This window comes from Nanorana parkeri, unplaced genomic scaffold (genome assembly GCF_000935625.1).
Source record: "Nanorana parkeri isolate BGI_ZX_2015 unplaced genomic scaffold, ASM93562v1 scaffold738, whole genome shotgun sequence".
Classification (NCBI taxonomy): Eukaryota; Metazoa; Chordata; class Amphibia; order Anura; family Dicroglossidae; genus Nanorana; species Nanorana parkeri.
This window is the reverse complement of record NW_017307006.1, coordinates 241713-257609: the sequence shown is the minus strand read 5'-3', so window position 1 is coordinate 257609 and position 15897 is coordinate 241713. Positions and strand designations below refer to the sequence as shown.

At 43.7% G+C, this 15897-nt stretch overlaps 1 protein-coding gene across 1 annotated transcript in view; it reads right to left on the bottom strand.

The window, feature by feature from the left end:
• Positions 1-5600: 5600 nt before the first annotated feature.
• Positions 5601-15897, bottom strand: part of LOC108793312 (histo-blood group ABO system transferase-like) — a 20233-nt gene continuing 9936 nt past the window's right edge. Inside the window, exon 3 of the mRNA XM_018564224.1 lies at positions 5601-6321. Within this exon, the coding sequence (XP_018419726.1) occupies positions 5601-6321 (721 nt within the window). The remainder of the gene's footprint in view (positions 6322-15897) is intronic.

The window sequence follows — 15897 nt, the reverse complement described above, 5'->3', positions numbered from 1 at the left end:
ACAGTTTAACTTTCTATTGTGATGTGTGATGGGAAAGACAGATTTGGGAGACTTGCCCAGGGCAACCAATCAGCTTCTCTTCAGTTTGTTCAGTTAAGCTTTGCAAATTCAATCTAGAATGTTGAAGACTTACATGCAAGGTATTTGCCATAAAAAGTCTATTGGGATCTGGGTACTGCCCTGGGGCACATGAATCAATGTTAAAAACCCCTTTAAAAAAATTATTTTTTTAAAGGAGCAGTCATTTCAACATCACCTAAAGTAAAACCATAAAAATTAAAAATGTACATATCTTGCCTTGGGTGTCCCCTTTAGCTGCCTGTAAAGTTGCGCATCTGTACGATGTATAGAACCACCTGCAGCAACATATTATATTCCTAAAGAAAGATTTGATTATATTATATATTGAGAAAAATTAAAATAGCTGGCGAGGCCCCCTCCCAAACCTGACAAGACCGTTTAGGTCTGGTAAAAAGGTTAGAAGGGACACCATTTTAACAAAAAGAATAAAATAAATGTTGTGGTGTTATCCCTCAAAGTCATACCAGGCCCTTAAGTTTTGGTCGTAATTTTAAGGAGGAACCCAACACACAAAAATAGGAAAACAAAGACATGGTGTCCACCCAATAATTAACAACCAAAACCATGATACGGGTGAAGGCAGGGCAGAGAAACGGGAGGACGAGCATTTGTACGTCATCAGACAGTTGATTGTGTAAAGTCATCATTACTTTGCCCCATCATGGCTCTTACAGAGTAATGTGCCGTGATTGGGCAAAGGCTTGCGTCTGACCGGTGGTCAGGTGCTAATGCTTTTGACTATCAGTTCTTCACAAGGCACTGTGCCTTTTGAGGAGCACATAGAGGGCAAAAAGCCATCCCAACGCCCCGATAGTTCATGTGTTCGCAAAACACATGAACTGCCGATGTTCGAGTAGAACTCTTGCTCAACTCGAACATAGAGCCCATCCATCACTAATGGGAAGGTGTCAGCTTCAAGTGCAAAGTGCCAGTCTATGGCATTCCCTGTACTACAGATTGTTTATTTCCACTTCAGGGAACAGATATTGGAACCCACCAAATATATAAAATGGGTGCAATATATCAAAAGTGGAACAAACAGAATATGGAGTAGTTGCCCATGGCAACCAATCAGCTTTTCTCTTCAGCTTGATCAGTTAAAGTTTAAAAATGAAATATAGAAGCTGATTGGTTGTCGTGCACAGCTGCTTCCAATTTTGTCTGCTACAGTTTACATAAATTCCCCTCAGTATGTTTTGTGCTGACATGCACAGATAAAATCCTCCTCACCTTTACTGACTATTTCTCACCTTTCTGGTTGTGTGTCAGGACTCTACAGGCAGATCTGTAGTCCTCTATTGCTAGTTGCCATTCTCTTCTACTGAATATAATCATGGATTTTGGTAAAGTGAAATCATTATAGACATGTCCCTTTAATAAGAAATATCGGTAATTGGTATTGCAAAATACCTGCGGGAAGGTACTTGCACTTCGTCTGAGAAAAAGTGGAATCGGGACATTCCTAGCCTGCACCCTGACCCTGGTGGGCTTAGTGCAATCAAGTAAGACCCAACATTGAGAAATGACCATAGGCCCAGAAATTGTACTAAAATAACTTTTATTGTTGCAGTTCAAGATAAATCAAGAAGAATAAGTGATATTATCAAAAGGGCGAAGAGTTTGGCCAATGTAGGAGAAGTGAGCAATGTGCACTCTAGTGCCAAAGAGTTGATGTGGAAATATTCTCAAATTCAGCTCACTATCCACTTCATCGATTTTGTCCTTCAACTTGCACTTCTCCTGTCTTCTAAAAAAACTTCAGAATTCTGAGAATAATCCCAAATATCATACAAAACGTCATTACACAATAACAAAAGAAAAAATTGAAGTACATGCCATATTATTTGTCATCTCTGCGTTATTTAGATTGATTTTAGTTTGCTATATCACAGAAAAAGAACAAAGAAAGAATCGGAGAGCCGGCGGCGGTGACAATACCATCACGACTCCACATGGGAACCACAGCCCCAGGACCAGACCAAGACCCAGCCAAGCCCGGGAATTGAAGATGCTACATCCATTGTTGTAGAGGTTGAATATGTGGAGGAGGCCACTGTGACGATGATGGGGGATTTGAGTCTGAATATTGCAGAATAGAATTTGTTTGTTTCCCCAGTTCAGAGCACCTGCAGGCCTTCATTTAGAATTGACAGGCCCCCACCACATTCCAACATATCTCTGCTAATCCTTTCATGGCTGTCGTAAAAAAAGGCATGGCACTAGGCCCTCCATATATTACGAATGGACATCTTATATCAACAATCAGGTCTGGAGAGGGGGTGACCCCGGGGACCCTCGCATTCTCTCTAAAAGTCATAAAACCTGAGGTTGAAAATCAAGCTACATTTTTTATACTTTCAAATTTGGGCGGTGATAGGTAAACTAAAGGTTCATCCTCCGCCCGTTTACCCGCCCACTCCTGCCTAGGGGCTGGCTCCGGGACACCCTCCAAAAGGGTCTTTTAATATACTGAAAGATTAAAGGGGAACTCTCCTGCGATGTTCAGACAGTCCTCGAAGATGTTTTAAGAGCCACTCTAGTTGCCAAGGCAGAGTATTTTATAGCAGCTACCGCTGTGGAACGCACACGCTTTCGGTGTGAACAAAGCCTTAGTATTGCACATAAAACATGCCCCCATTCAAAAATTCCACAGGTAACCAGTGACATGTTTTGTGAAGGCATCTTTTCTATGCAATAGTACATATCATCCAAAACAGGCATCTAGATTTCATGTTTGTACAAAATCCATTTTATTGATAGCTGTCGCTCAATCGACAAGCGCTTTTGGGCCGTGCAGCGGCCCCTTCATCAGGCTCAGAAATGGGCTTGTCGTTTGAATGACAACTATCAATAAAATGGATTTGTACTATAGATGTACCGATACTAATGTCGGTGCAGATACTGGGTATTTGGGCGGGTACTTGTACTCGTCCAAATGTTCCGATACCTTCCCCAATACCGGAACTTCTGCTTATAGGGAGATTTCCCTTTCACCAGCAGTGCTGAGGGAGCATACAGCCGACTTCCTTTCCAATCCCGCCTCCTGGCTTCCTGGTTGGCTAGGAAGCCTGTTTCACTTGTTGCTAGGCACCCTGGCTTCCTAACCAATCAGGAAGCCGAGCGGTGCGTCATGACTCGCGTCCCGGCCTCCTGATCGGTCAGGAAGCCACGCTGCCTAGAAAAAAGTGAAACCGGCTTCCTAGCCAATCAGGATGCCAGGAGGTGGGTCGTGACGTGCTGCCCCGACTTCCTGATTGGCAAGGAAGCCAGCTTCACTTGCTAGTAGGCAGCCTTGCTTCCTAATCAATCAGGAAGCCCAGTGGAACGTCATGACTCATGTCCTGGCCTCCTGATTGGTCAGGAAGCCACGCTACCTAGAAAAAAGTGAAGCTGGCTTCCTAGCCAATCAGGAAGCGCGTTGACATCATGACTCGCAGCCCCTCTTCTTGATTGGTCAGGAAGCTAGGTAGCCTCTGAAGCCGGTTTCTTTCACTTGAACACTGACTTCACAGGAAGCCAGGCGATGGGTTATGATCTGCCGCCCACCTTCCTGATAATTGGGGCACAAAGCACCAGTATCGGTAATCGGCGAATACCAAAAAAAAAATACCGGTACTCGTACTCTACACCAAAAAAATGGTATCGGTTAGGGATGCACCGATATATCGGCCACCGAAACATATCTGCCAAAAATGGCACATTTGGCTAAATGCCGAAAGTGCCTTTTTTCTGCCGATACAGCGGCACATCCGTGCTTTCTTTCCTCCCCCTGCTGAGCACTGCTCTGTGTCCCAGTGGGGAGGATAGAAAGTGTGACAGCCGGCCAAACGCTGCGGGAGGAGAGCTCTGTGAGCGTCCGGCGTCTCTCCTCCTACACCGCTCAGCCTCCTATCACAGTCCGGCAGAGCGGTGTGTGGGCGGAGACAGGCCGCGCTGTCACAGGAGGCTGAGCTCTCTTCCATACACCGCTCGCTCAGCCTCCTGTGACAGCGTGTCAGAGAGGAGAGCGGGTGATCAGTGATCCCTGAGTGTTTGTAGATAATTGAGGACAGAGTATGATTATCCTCAATTATGAATAGGAAGTGATCTACATCCCCTCCTGTCCATTCATGATTGTGGTTCTAGTAAACATACTCTGTCCTCATGTTATCAATGAACAGGAACACTCAGTATAGAGGATTTCTGTTCATTGATAACAGGGCCTGCAGAAAAAGAGATTGAGGGCTCTCCATGTGTCTCTGAGGACTTTGTGTTCTCAATCTCTTTTTCTATTTTAAAAGGGAAATATCAGGGGTCCTTTCCCTGCGATCTGCTTTTTTGGGGGTTTTTTTCTGGCATCAGGGACGCCGTCCATCAGAGGAACCCCCCCACCAAAAAACAGCATAGGAATGCATAGCTAGATTGCTATTGGCTATTGCAAAGTGAAATAGCCAATAGCAGACTAGCTATTGCACCCGCCCACTGCTGCTGTCAATCAGCAGAGGGTGCCTGAAGTTCTCCATCAGTTCCTCTTCTAGTGATTGACAGCAGCAGAGGGCGGGTGCAATAGCCAGCTTGCTATTGGATATTGCAAATTGAAATAGCCAATAGCAATCTAGCTATTTAGTCCTTTGCTGTTTTTTTTCTTCTATTCTGATGGCAGCAGCTGTCAGAATACTAAAAAACACAAATCAGCAAATAGCAAAGAAGCTATGCTTCCCGTGCTATCTGCCATCATTTCAGGGTGGTGCTCTCCTGGGTGCCCCCCGGAGCGGAGACCAGGTGACACCCCGCCGTGACATCAACGCACATGCACGGTCATCTAATTGATGCCTGCCGGCGGCCATCTTTGTGATGGACGACAGCAGAGAGAGGGGGAGACGTTCACCCGGTGGGATGAGATATGCTGCCGGGACCCCTCCTCTCTCCTGGCACTGTCTGGCTCTCGGCCCATGACTGAGTGCCCCACTTTTTAGAGGGGGTGACACCAAAATTACTGTCAGTCAGTCATATTGGTGTCACCCCTCCAATGGTGTGACCCGGTTGCCGCACCCCTGGGGGGGGGGGTGCGGGGCAGAGGGCACCGCCCTGAAATAAGAAGGGCACCTCCCTGAAATTGCTTTTTTCCAGGTTGGGATCCCTGTTGTCATCATTATCACTCTCTATAAATAACAGAAACAAACAATAAAACACTTTGCTCTCCTCTTCGACAAGGAAAAGAGAATTCCATAACAACGATTTTTGGTTGGGAAGAGGTAAGGTAACGTGTGTATAAATATCCCTTATGGTTCCATCCTTGCTGCCACAAGACAAGGGTGCCACTCCCACAGCAAGTATTCCTTCCTTCAAGCATAGACTATTGGCATCGGTCTTTAAACAGTGGCAGACCATAGTAAAAGTAGGCTCAGGTGTACATAAATATTAACCCCTACTCCCAGTCACTTTCAACATGTGGAGTTCTTTGATTCCAGATACTTATTGTATCAAATCTTTTTAAAGTCCCAGTTGCTGGAAAATATGTTGACTTCCAAAATTAAATTTTAGGTTTTGTAACTTTTGATATTCAGCAATGCCCGTTTGTTCCGAATTGCGTTATTATTTTTTAGAAGAGTAACAACCCGTCTTCTCCTGAGGAATACTGGAACACCATAGCCACTAATCCACAGATATTCTGGAGACAGAATCTTGGTTGGCTTGTGGTAAAGAAAATACTTATTTACATAGCTTTCATCGTGCCAGATGGCTTCAATGTTTTTCTCCTTATCGGTCATCATGGCGTTATGGCAGAAATTGGTTAGTTTGTAAACCTCTGCAACTGTACCACCAAAATGCCCTCCTGCATAATAAAAGTCCCCCTCGTCTCTAGGAATGTAAGCTGTTGACCGCGGTCTTCGCTCGTAAGTGAAACGATTACGTGGTCCATTGTAGTAACTAGGATGTACCGTGCCAAACACATCACTTAATATTTCCACCCCAACAGAATCACTGAACTTCATGTCTACATCCACACACACCAAGAAATCCACTTCTTTGAAGAAACGTTGACGTGCATGATCTCGTATCATCTCCATGCGCCTCATGGACACTTCTTGCCACCGTTTATAACTGGGAACTTCCAGAATGACCAGCTGCCTCCCCTCAGTAAGGGTCAAATTGACAATCTCATTAGCCTGGTCTGTAAACACATAGTAGTTGACTTTATGGCCCACCATGAAGAACTGTTCAGCAGTTTCAATGAAAGTCTTGACAAAGACCGTATACCTGAAAAACAGGTCAACATGCCTTAGTACTCAATATATTTAAAATTTATTTCATAAACTATTTACATGGAACCCAGAAGACAGTACCATAGGGAGATGTACCGCATCCCTACATATAAATAAACTTCCACTCTAGAGACTACATTGGATTTTTAGGGTACAGGAAAATGGTCCATAAGCACAAATAATTCTAAAGCAATAGAATTTATTAAAATACTAAAAAAGCTAATAATCTCTTAAGATATAAAATATACTTTATCCAAGTTTTTAACCTTTCGGCTAACCTCCATTTAGGTCAACTTATTGCTACAAAGCTTTTTCTTAATTCCTTGCACTGTATATAATACTTCTTTATACCATCAACTGTTTTACATAAAGTGGGCTCGATTTTCCTACATGCATTTCGTGGACCAACTGTCCACTTCTTCAGGAGGACAGAATGGAGGCAAGTATCTATAAGCAAATAAGTACATGATTAGATCACTGTTGTCTACTGTAAGCACAATAACATATGGTTGGAACTATGAACATCAGGAATTTCTACGCCCAGCACGGAAACAACAAAGGTCTGAGGACCACCACCTACATCCACCACCGATGACGTTATCGGTAATTGTTATCAGCGAGTACTTGAAAAAAAAGTATCGGTACTCGTACTCGGCCTTAAAAAAAGTGGTATCGGTGCATCCCTAGTTGGAACACAAAATATACTTACATGTGTAGGGTCTTCACAAATAGTACAATTTCTATAAAACCACATAATTTTCCATATTCATTATGGTGTCCCCTTCCACGTACTTTGGCATTATGCTGAATGGCACATACAGGCAGAATTATATTTTTTTTAAAGATTGCAGTCTTTTTGTTTCAACTATACTTGCCTTTATTCTGTCTTCCTGAAGAAGTGAACAGTTGCTCCATGAAACGTGTCAAGGAGAAACTTTTTGTGATACAGTTACTTACGGTATAAAAAAGTGTTACATACTGGGCAAGGCATTAAGAAAACATTGTATACAAATACGTGGGACTAAATGGAGGTCAGCCAAAAGGATGGAAACTTGCATAAGGTATATGTTATGTCTTAAAAGATTTGTAACCTTTTGTATTTGAATAAACTCTATTTCTTTATAATTTGGGTTTATGGGCCATTTTCCTGTACCCTAAAAATTATGGTTAATAAATGTAGCAGGTCACACTTTGTACTAAACACTATAATAAGTATAACAAACATTATAACAATAACAACATAATAAGTTGGTTAAAGACAGCTTTAGTGGGCGTGTACTTTAAATTGTTTGTGTATAGAAGAGAGTGATTTCACACCCCAGTAGTAAATATTGGAGTAAGTAGAGAAATCTACCTAGGGGTTTGCCAGGACCCTAGGAAGAGGGGCTTTCAAAAATTACTGAATGCTCTCTTGTTATATATAAAAGTACAAATTAATTTATTAATGTAACATGATTACTAAATAATTAATTTAAAATTCCACTCAATAAAACATAATTGTTCCATGTGATTCATACAATACATTGTCATAAAAATAGTTCATTTGTGTAACATAATTAATTAGTTCATCAGCAGGTCTCTGTTGGAGAGCCGGAGAGAACTGCAGTTAGAGCTATGCCCAGAGTTAGGCTTTATGGCTCGATTCACGCTTATGTGTTTTGGTTCGTTAAGGGTGTAGTGTATTTCAACTTGTTCCCATTTAGACATATGTAACACACATTTTGCTGGAAATCAAACATGCAGCAAGGAGGATTTTTTTTTCTAGTGGCAGTACCTACAATGCCCAGGTTTTAAAACATCCCTATTACAGTAAGGTGCCCTTAGATACTAAGAAATATAAGTGCCTAATGGTGCTCCCTGGTCACTGCCTAGGACAACAGCAGAATCTTTTTGTCATATTTCTTCCAGTAACCTTCATTTGTAAATGTAAAAAAAATTAATGTGCACAAGAAAAAAGATTATGAAACAAATTTTTTTAAAAAGAACACACCAATGTTAAGAAAACCCATAATACACAAACTTTGTAAAAAGAGCTTCTCCATTCTCCAACAGGGCGATTAGCTTGAGAGATGGCCATGGGAGAACATAGCGAGACCCAGACTGGTATATTCCTACAGTCCCCACTCATACTACACTAAAAGCTTCACTTTTAAAACTCTCGCCCAGTATATAGTCGCGTGGATGCCATTCGCATGGCACCACGTACCCTGGATGGCACTGATGAGTGTAGAAAATGTAATACGTTTTTTTGCTAAATCCCTAAGCTTGTGCCCGTACTTTCCATTTATGCCCCTTTGGACATTAGACAACAATCTCCCAATACAATGTTTTTTTGGTGGATTAGGTCCTGAGTGAGCATTTCCAGGGGGAAAAAAAGGATAAATCAAAACACCTTGCAGCACCTCTCCTGTGTTTCCCAGTGCTGGGGCTGTCTATGTGGAGCTTCCCCCTTCCTCCTGCATTGTCTACTACTTGTTGACCTAGCAGCCTATCTCTGGCCCAAGGAGCATCATGCTATCTACAGTCATCTTACGGCCACACTATAGTATAGAATAAAGATACAGAGTACACATCTTGGAGGGAATGTATTAAGCATATTCCCACAAAGAAAGATTTTCGACTTCTTATACACGAAGTCAGGGAAACATGCAAATCAGAAATTCAACTACTCCGCAATGACTTCCATCAACTGGCCCAGGGGGTGACGGTAGTAGACGAAGATCTACAGACCACCAAACAGGATGTTTACAAACTACACACTCACTATGTAGATCAAACTTCGGCGATCAGAGACCTGCAGCGCAGAGTGGAAGACCTAGACAACCAAGGCAGACGTAACAATCTAAGAATCAAAGGATTGCCGGAGGCAACCGACACTGAAGATCTCCAGGCTGTTCTCCAAACATTGTTTAACAACGTGTTGGGCAACCCCTCCTCACACAAAATAGAGATGGGCAGGGCCCATAGGGCACTACGCCCTAGAGGCTCCTCCTCCACTCCACGAGATGTAATCTGCAGGATCCATTACTTCACGGTCAAAGAAGAGATCCTCAGAAAAGCGCGCGCCTTACGGTCTCTGGAATTTGATGGTGCTCCTCTCCAGATTTACCAAGACCTCTCATGGCACACTTTACAACAGCGTTGCTGCCTTCAGCCTTTGCTGACCTTGCTTAGGGATAATAACATCCCATACCGCTGGGGATACCCTTTCAGCCTAACAGCACGCAGGGATGGTAAGAGCACCACGCTGCGGGTCCTGGAGGATCTATCAAATTTTTGCTCAGATCTTAGACTTACGTGGCCGACCTTGACTGGATGGGACCCGCTACCTACACTGGGTCCAGAGCCACCTCAATGGCAGAAGGCTACCCCGGGCAAGCGGACTGCCAGGTTTACACAAATGACTTCCTCACCGACCGGCAGGTCCCCTCATTCCTTCCCGGCCTCCACTCCAAGGCGCCCACGTTGAATGACAGGAGGGTAGCCAACGGCGATGGCCGCTACTGGAAGACCCCAACTGGGAAGATGTTACCCTATATGTTGTTTTTTGCCTTACCTTAGCAGGCAGTTAATACAAACCATAGATTAAAGTTCAATGAAGGATAGTTATATTTCTATTTTATCTCATGATTGTAAGCTCTTAGTTTCGCTTTGCAGCAGTTCTGGACGGGGAAGACAGGGTTCTAGAACCATATTGTTATACACTTACCACCCGTGAAATAAGACCTGCCCAAAAGGATCTTGTTTCCACCCCCGAAACACTAAATCACAGTTGGTGATATATAATTCTAAGTTCTTCAAAACTATTGCTTAATATTTAATATTGTCCAGTTGCCTTGGAAGACGTGGTTATACCCACTTGTTCCTATTGTTCCTACCTATATTGTCATTTTTTAAATCTATTGTGCATATGTTGTTATGTATGCTACGTGGATAGTTTTGTTGACTTGTTCTCTTAACGTTGTTTATTTTCTTCATAGAATACCTCATGTATCTTTTCCTCCTCATACTTCTCTCTTCTCAACCTCATTCCTCCATGACATACTGAACCGCTACCTCTTCGGGATCTCTGGACGTCAGGTTAGTCTTCTCCACACTTCCTTAGCAGGGGAGATCTTAGGCAGCATTCTAAGTTCATTACACCTCTATGATGGCAGCCCCCACGACTAAATTGTTCTCCCTTAATGTCAAGGGATTGGACTCTCCGTATAAACGTAATTTGACTTATAGGGAGCTCAAAAACTCTAATTCGGATATAGTCTTCCTGCAGGAAACGCATTTCACACCCTTAAACACCTTTAAATTTGTCTCCTCTCTATACCCCCGTGCATACTCTTCCACTCACGAAAAAAAAAAAAAAAGCAGGAGTAGCCATACTACTCAAAGATTCATGCACATTTAAACCCGATACAGTTCTCACAGATAGACAAGGGAGGTTTGTGATCCTGCATGGCACTTGGCAGGGGACCCCGGCTACGATATGTAACATATATGCCCCCAACACGGGACAGATTGGGTTTCTCACAAAACTTCTTACGAGAGTGGCACGGCATGATCATACTTTCCTTATTGTGGGTGGAGACTTTAACATGCCATATTCTATGGTCTTTGATCATCTGGGTCACTTGGGACGGAAAGCTCTGAGGGGGGCAGAATGTACCTCCAGACACTTTCGGCGCTTACTCCGCCAACATTCATTGTTGGACTCGTGGCGGGTGATCCACCCCTCTGAGAAACGCTACATCTTCTACTCTGCAGTGCACCACACACACACTAGGATAGATTACCTTCTAGTAAACACACCGACTTTGAGGAACATGGCAACTGCAGATATAGGGGTTATCTCCTGGTCCGACCATGCCCCCATTGACCTAACACTACGTTTGGATCCTTCCAAGATCAAAAGATGTCATTGGAGAATAAATGAGAGTCTTCTTAAAGAGGAACCTTCCAAACGGGACTTAAAAACCGCTTTGGACTCTTATTTTGAACTCAATGGGGGCTCGGTCTCACATACTTCAACCTTATGGGAAGCCCACAAAGCTACTATTCGGGGATATTGTATTGCCTTGGCATCTAAAATCAGAAAAGACAGACTGGCAACCATGATCTGCTTGAAGGAGGAGATAGTGGCAATGGAGGGGCGGCTGGCTACCAACCCCTCTAAGTCTCTCCTGCGACAAGTGATTAAAACTAGAGCCCACCTACGCCATCTGCAGCTCCATAAAGTAGAACTATCGATGACATATCTAAAACAACGTTACTATGAAAGGGTGGACAAAGCTCACACTTTACTAGCTCGTAAACTACAGGCTAACTCAACTATGGGAAGGTTGACCTCCATAAGAGATAAAGGGGGTACATTACAATATCATCCAGAAGTGATGGCTAATGTTTTTCGAGACTATTATAGGGATCTTTTTAACCTATCCGAACCGGCGTTTACCAATACTGATGGGAAGTTAATGTCCCGTATTCAGAACTATCTAACAGAGAGTGCTCTGCCTCATATTTCACAGGCTGCCATGTTAGAATTGAATGCGGATATTACACAAAAGGAAGTACGGGACACTGTCAGCACTCTTCCTACAGGTAAATCGCCAGGTCCGGATGGCTTTACCTACCTATATTACAAAACATACATAGATACACTTCTCCCCCATATGACAGACCTACATAATGGGTTGCTACACGGAGCCGCCATACCACACACGTTTTTGTCACATACATCACATATCACTGTATTCCCGAAACAGGATAAAGATAATAGACTGTGCTTGAACTATAGACCTATAGCCCTCCTCAATTCCAACTTTAAGATCTTTACTAAAATCCTGGCCAACAGACTTGCTACACATCTACCTACAAATATCAAATGTGATCAAGTAGGATTTGTGCTTAATAGGCAAGCGGGGGCTAACACACGTAGACTCATAGATTTAATCGATATAGTAAATGCAGAAAAAATTGAAGCCCTACTTGTTAGTTTGGATGCCAAAAAGGCCTTTGATAGGCTAGGCTGGCCCTTTCTTCATGTGACATTGGCCCATGTGGGAATTAGTGGCCCCTTTGCACAAGCAATACGGTCCTTATACACTACCCCCTCTGCCTCTATTAAACTTTAATCGGCTATGTCAGCGCCTTTCCAGATACGCAATGGAACAAGGCAGGGTTGCCCCTTATCCCCTCTCTTATTTACATTAAGCATTGAACCTCTGGCGGTCCACATTCGTAAGTCCCAAGATATAGCGGGTATACGGATAGGCGAACAGAAGTTTAAAATAGCACTGTTTGCGGATTATGTTATTCTCACACTGACGAAACCTTTACTATCATTACCAAATCTGCAGGAAGCACTCCATCGTTACTCGATGGTGTCCGGGTACAAACTAAATGCAAGTAAAACCGAAGTACTACCGTTAAACATTTGCCAAAGCACTCTGGCCTCATTAAAAGCCTCTTTTCCATATACCTGGAAGAGTGATACCCTGAAATATCTAGGCATTTACCTTACGCCTAAGTCAAACTCCCTATATACAGCTAATTATAAACCGCTGTTTCAGTCCCTACGGTCACAGCTGAAGAGGTGGCATTCTTTAAAGTTGTCCTTTACGGGTAGACTTACATCAATAAAAATGACATTGCTCCCTAAACTTTTGTACCACTTTAGTACCTTGCCGGTCAAAATTCCGGCATCGGACCTAAAGTCCTTTCAAAGTGATGTACTAAACTTTGTTTGGGAGGGTAAGAGACATAGGGTTGCTCAGAGAATACTGTATGCTTCAAGAGCAAAAGGGGGACAGGCACTACTGCACTTATTACATTATTACTATGCAGCTCAATTACGCGCTACAGAGCCGTAGCGAGCTCCTTTTTCACCCGAAACAAGAACAGAAAATTGAGCCCCCAAACAGATGTGTTATGTCACCCCATGCCACGCATGCACGGCGCCATGTGACATCATATGCCCCGCCTCCAGGATGGCGGCACCAAATAGTATAAAAATGTGTTTTGTTTGACGAAACTAACACTTACGAGAAGTGAACCCTCAACTAGCTGGGCAGAGATTGAGGGGTTGTGGCTGGAGCCAATACATCCTAACGCCCTGCTGTGGTCCTGTCCAATACAACTCCCCCGCAGCAAGTTATTGTCCTCAATGGCTCTCCTGCTGGATATCTGGGACAAAGTCAAGCTTTCCCTGGGGTTGACGACAAGCCGATCGTCCTTGACATCTTTTATACGGAATCCCAAACTGCCTTCTGGCATGCCGCGTGACTGGTTAGCAACGTGGCAGGCCAAGGGTATGTTCCATATTAAAGATATTCTGGACGTAGTATCTCTTAAACTATAACCCTATGAACAGCTGCGAGAACGACACAACCTTCCCTCACGTGCGCTCTACTCTTACTTACAAATCAAACACTTTGTCCAATCACTTTCCTAGTATTCCCTAGGTGAACGCAATTCGAAGTGGTGTGTTCCACTGATCAATCCTCGCGAGGGCTGATTTTATTCATATACAGGTTATTGAATGATGGCAGTCAAGACGGCCTAACTCAGGGGCGCCCACTATTTTTCGTCTTGAGATCTACTTTTCAAATGACGAGCTCATTGAGATCTACCAACGAAAAAAGAACTGCATTCAGGGGGCGGGAGGGGGCGTGGCGGTGCATTGAAGTCAATGGCACCACAGCCAGGCTCCGCAGGCAGGCCCCTCGCCCACAGTGCGATCGCCTGCATTAGTGCCTGTGTTCCAGTCCAGTGCGATCCGCAAAAATGCTGCGGACACTATTTTTGCAGATCGCACTGGACCGGAATTGGACCATGTACTATATGTCCCCAGTTATTTACAAACACTGGAGTGATCAGCCGATCGCTCCAGTGTTTGTCCTGCACAGAGGATTGGTACATACTACTGACATGTACCGATCCTCTGCCGCTCGGCCACGCACAAATGGGCTCAGCTTCTCCTCTGCATCCCCCCTGCTCTCCCGGGCAGAGGCAGCGGGGGATCGGACGAGAAGACGAGAAGTGAAAGAGCACTTCAGCCACGGGGGGGGAGAACGGACGAATGGACGAGCAGTGAGGGGAGAGAGGGGCGCCGGTTGTCAGATCCTGGCCGAGCGTCTCTCTCTCTCTCTCCTCACCGCTCTTCATTAGTTCTGTGACAGCGGCTCTGTACTCCGCCCTCCCCCGCCGCCGGTTCCTTCACTTCTTCTCTGATCCCCGCTGGCGAGAGCAGCGGGGATCCAGAGAAGCGGCGGGAGGAGAGGATATGGCGATCTATCAGTGATCGTTGTGGGCACCCCTGGCCTAACTTATCAACCCTATATGATAAAGTGGGATAGAGACTTAGGGTTCGCAGTAACTCCACAGCAATGGGAACTTATATGGCGCGCAGCGGCCAAGACCTCGATATGTTCAGTATATAGTGAAAACCTATATAAAATATTATACCATTGGTACTATACTCCTGAGGTACTACACTCCATCTCCACTATATATCCATCGACGTCCCCGAATTGCTGGAGATGTGACGGTGACATAGGTACTCTATTCCACATATTTTGGTCTTGCCCAATATTACAGCCTTTTTGGAAAATGGTGCAACACACACTTGAACACTTAACGGGTCACTCACTTCCCCTGGCTCCTATACACTACTTGTTAAGCCTCCCATTTCCACAATTATCGAAAACCGATAAAAAACTGGTGATGCATATATTTACGGCGGCTAGATGTTTGATATCATTACAATGGAAAAAAAACTTCCACCTTCTAGAACTGACCTATATGCCCACGTTAAAGAGGTCCAGTCAAAGAAATACGTATTGAATACTTAGCTTGATACGGCATAATAATCTATGTATGTTTCTTTTACTGTTAACACTACTGACTGGTTAATGTTTCATACACCTGTGAGTATTTTTATTACCAAATGTCATCTTGCTGTATTACATGACTTGACTTTAACCCCTTCGTGACGGGAGACGTACACTGTACGTCCAGCCACAAAGGGACCAAATGACTTGTCACGTACACTGTACGTGACGAGTTATTTGCTGCTTTAGAGGGCTGTTAATCGCTGAGAATCAGCTTTTAACATTCATTAATGGATGCCCTTACTACAGAGGCATTCATTAATGAAAGGGTTAACCTTTTTCAGACACCCGATACCTTAATATCGGGTGTCTGAGAGTCACAGCAGAGTGGACACAGATGCCGGCTTTTGCTGGCATTCTGACAGCTCGTATAGATCGAGAGATATCTCTCTCAAGCTATACTGGTTTTTTTTTTTTTCTTTCATGAATAGATACATAATGTGTCTATTCCTATAATGTATCTATTCCTGGAAGAAGAATGTTTGTTTGCTGATCGTTGTTGCAACAATCAGAAAACCTTTAGTAACAGCTGAATCCTGAACTGCTGCAGGATCAGTGTCACTAACTTATTATTGGCTGTTCTGAAGTTTGAAGCAGCCTGATAATAACCAAAAATGTATTAATTTATCAAGCAGTAACAGTGAGATTAATTCACAATGACTGCTTGATATAATTAAATAAATAAAATA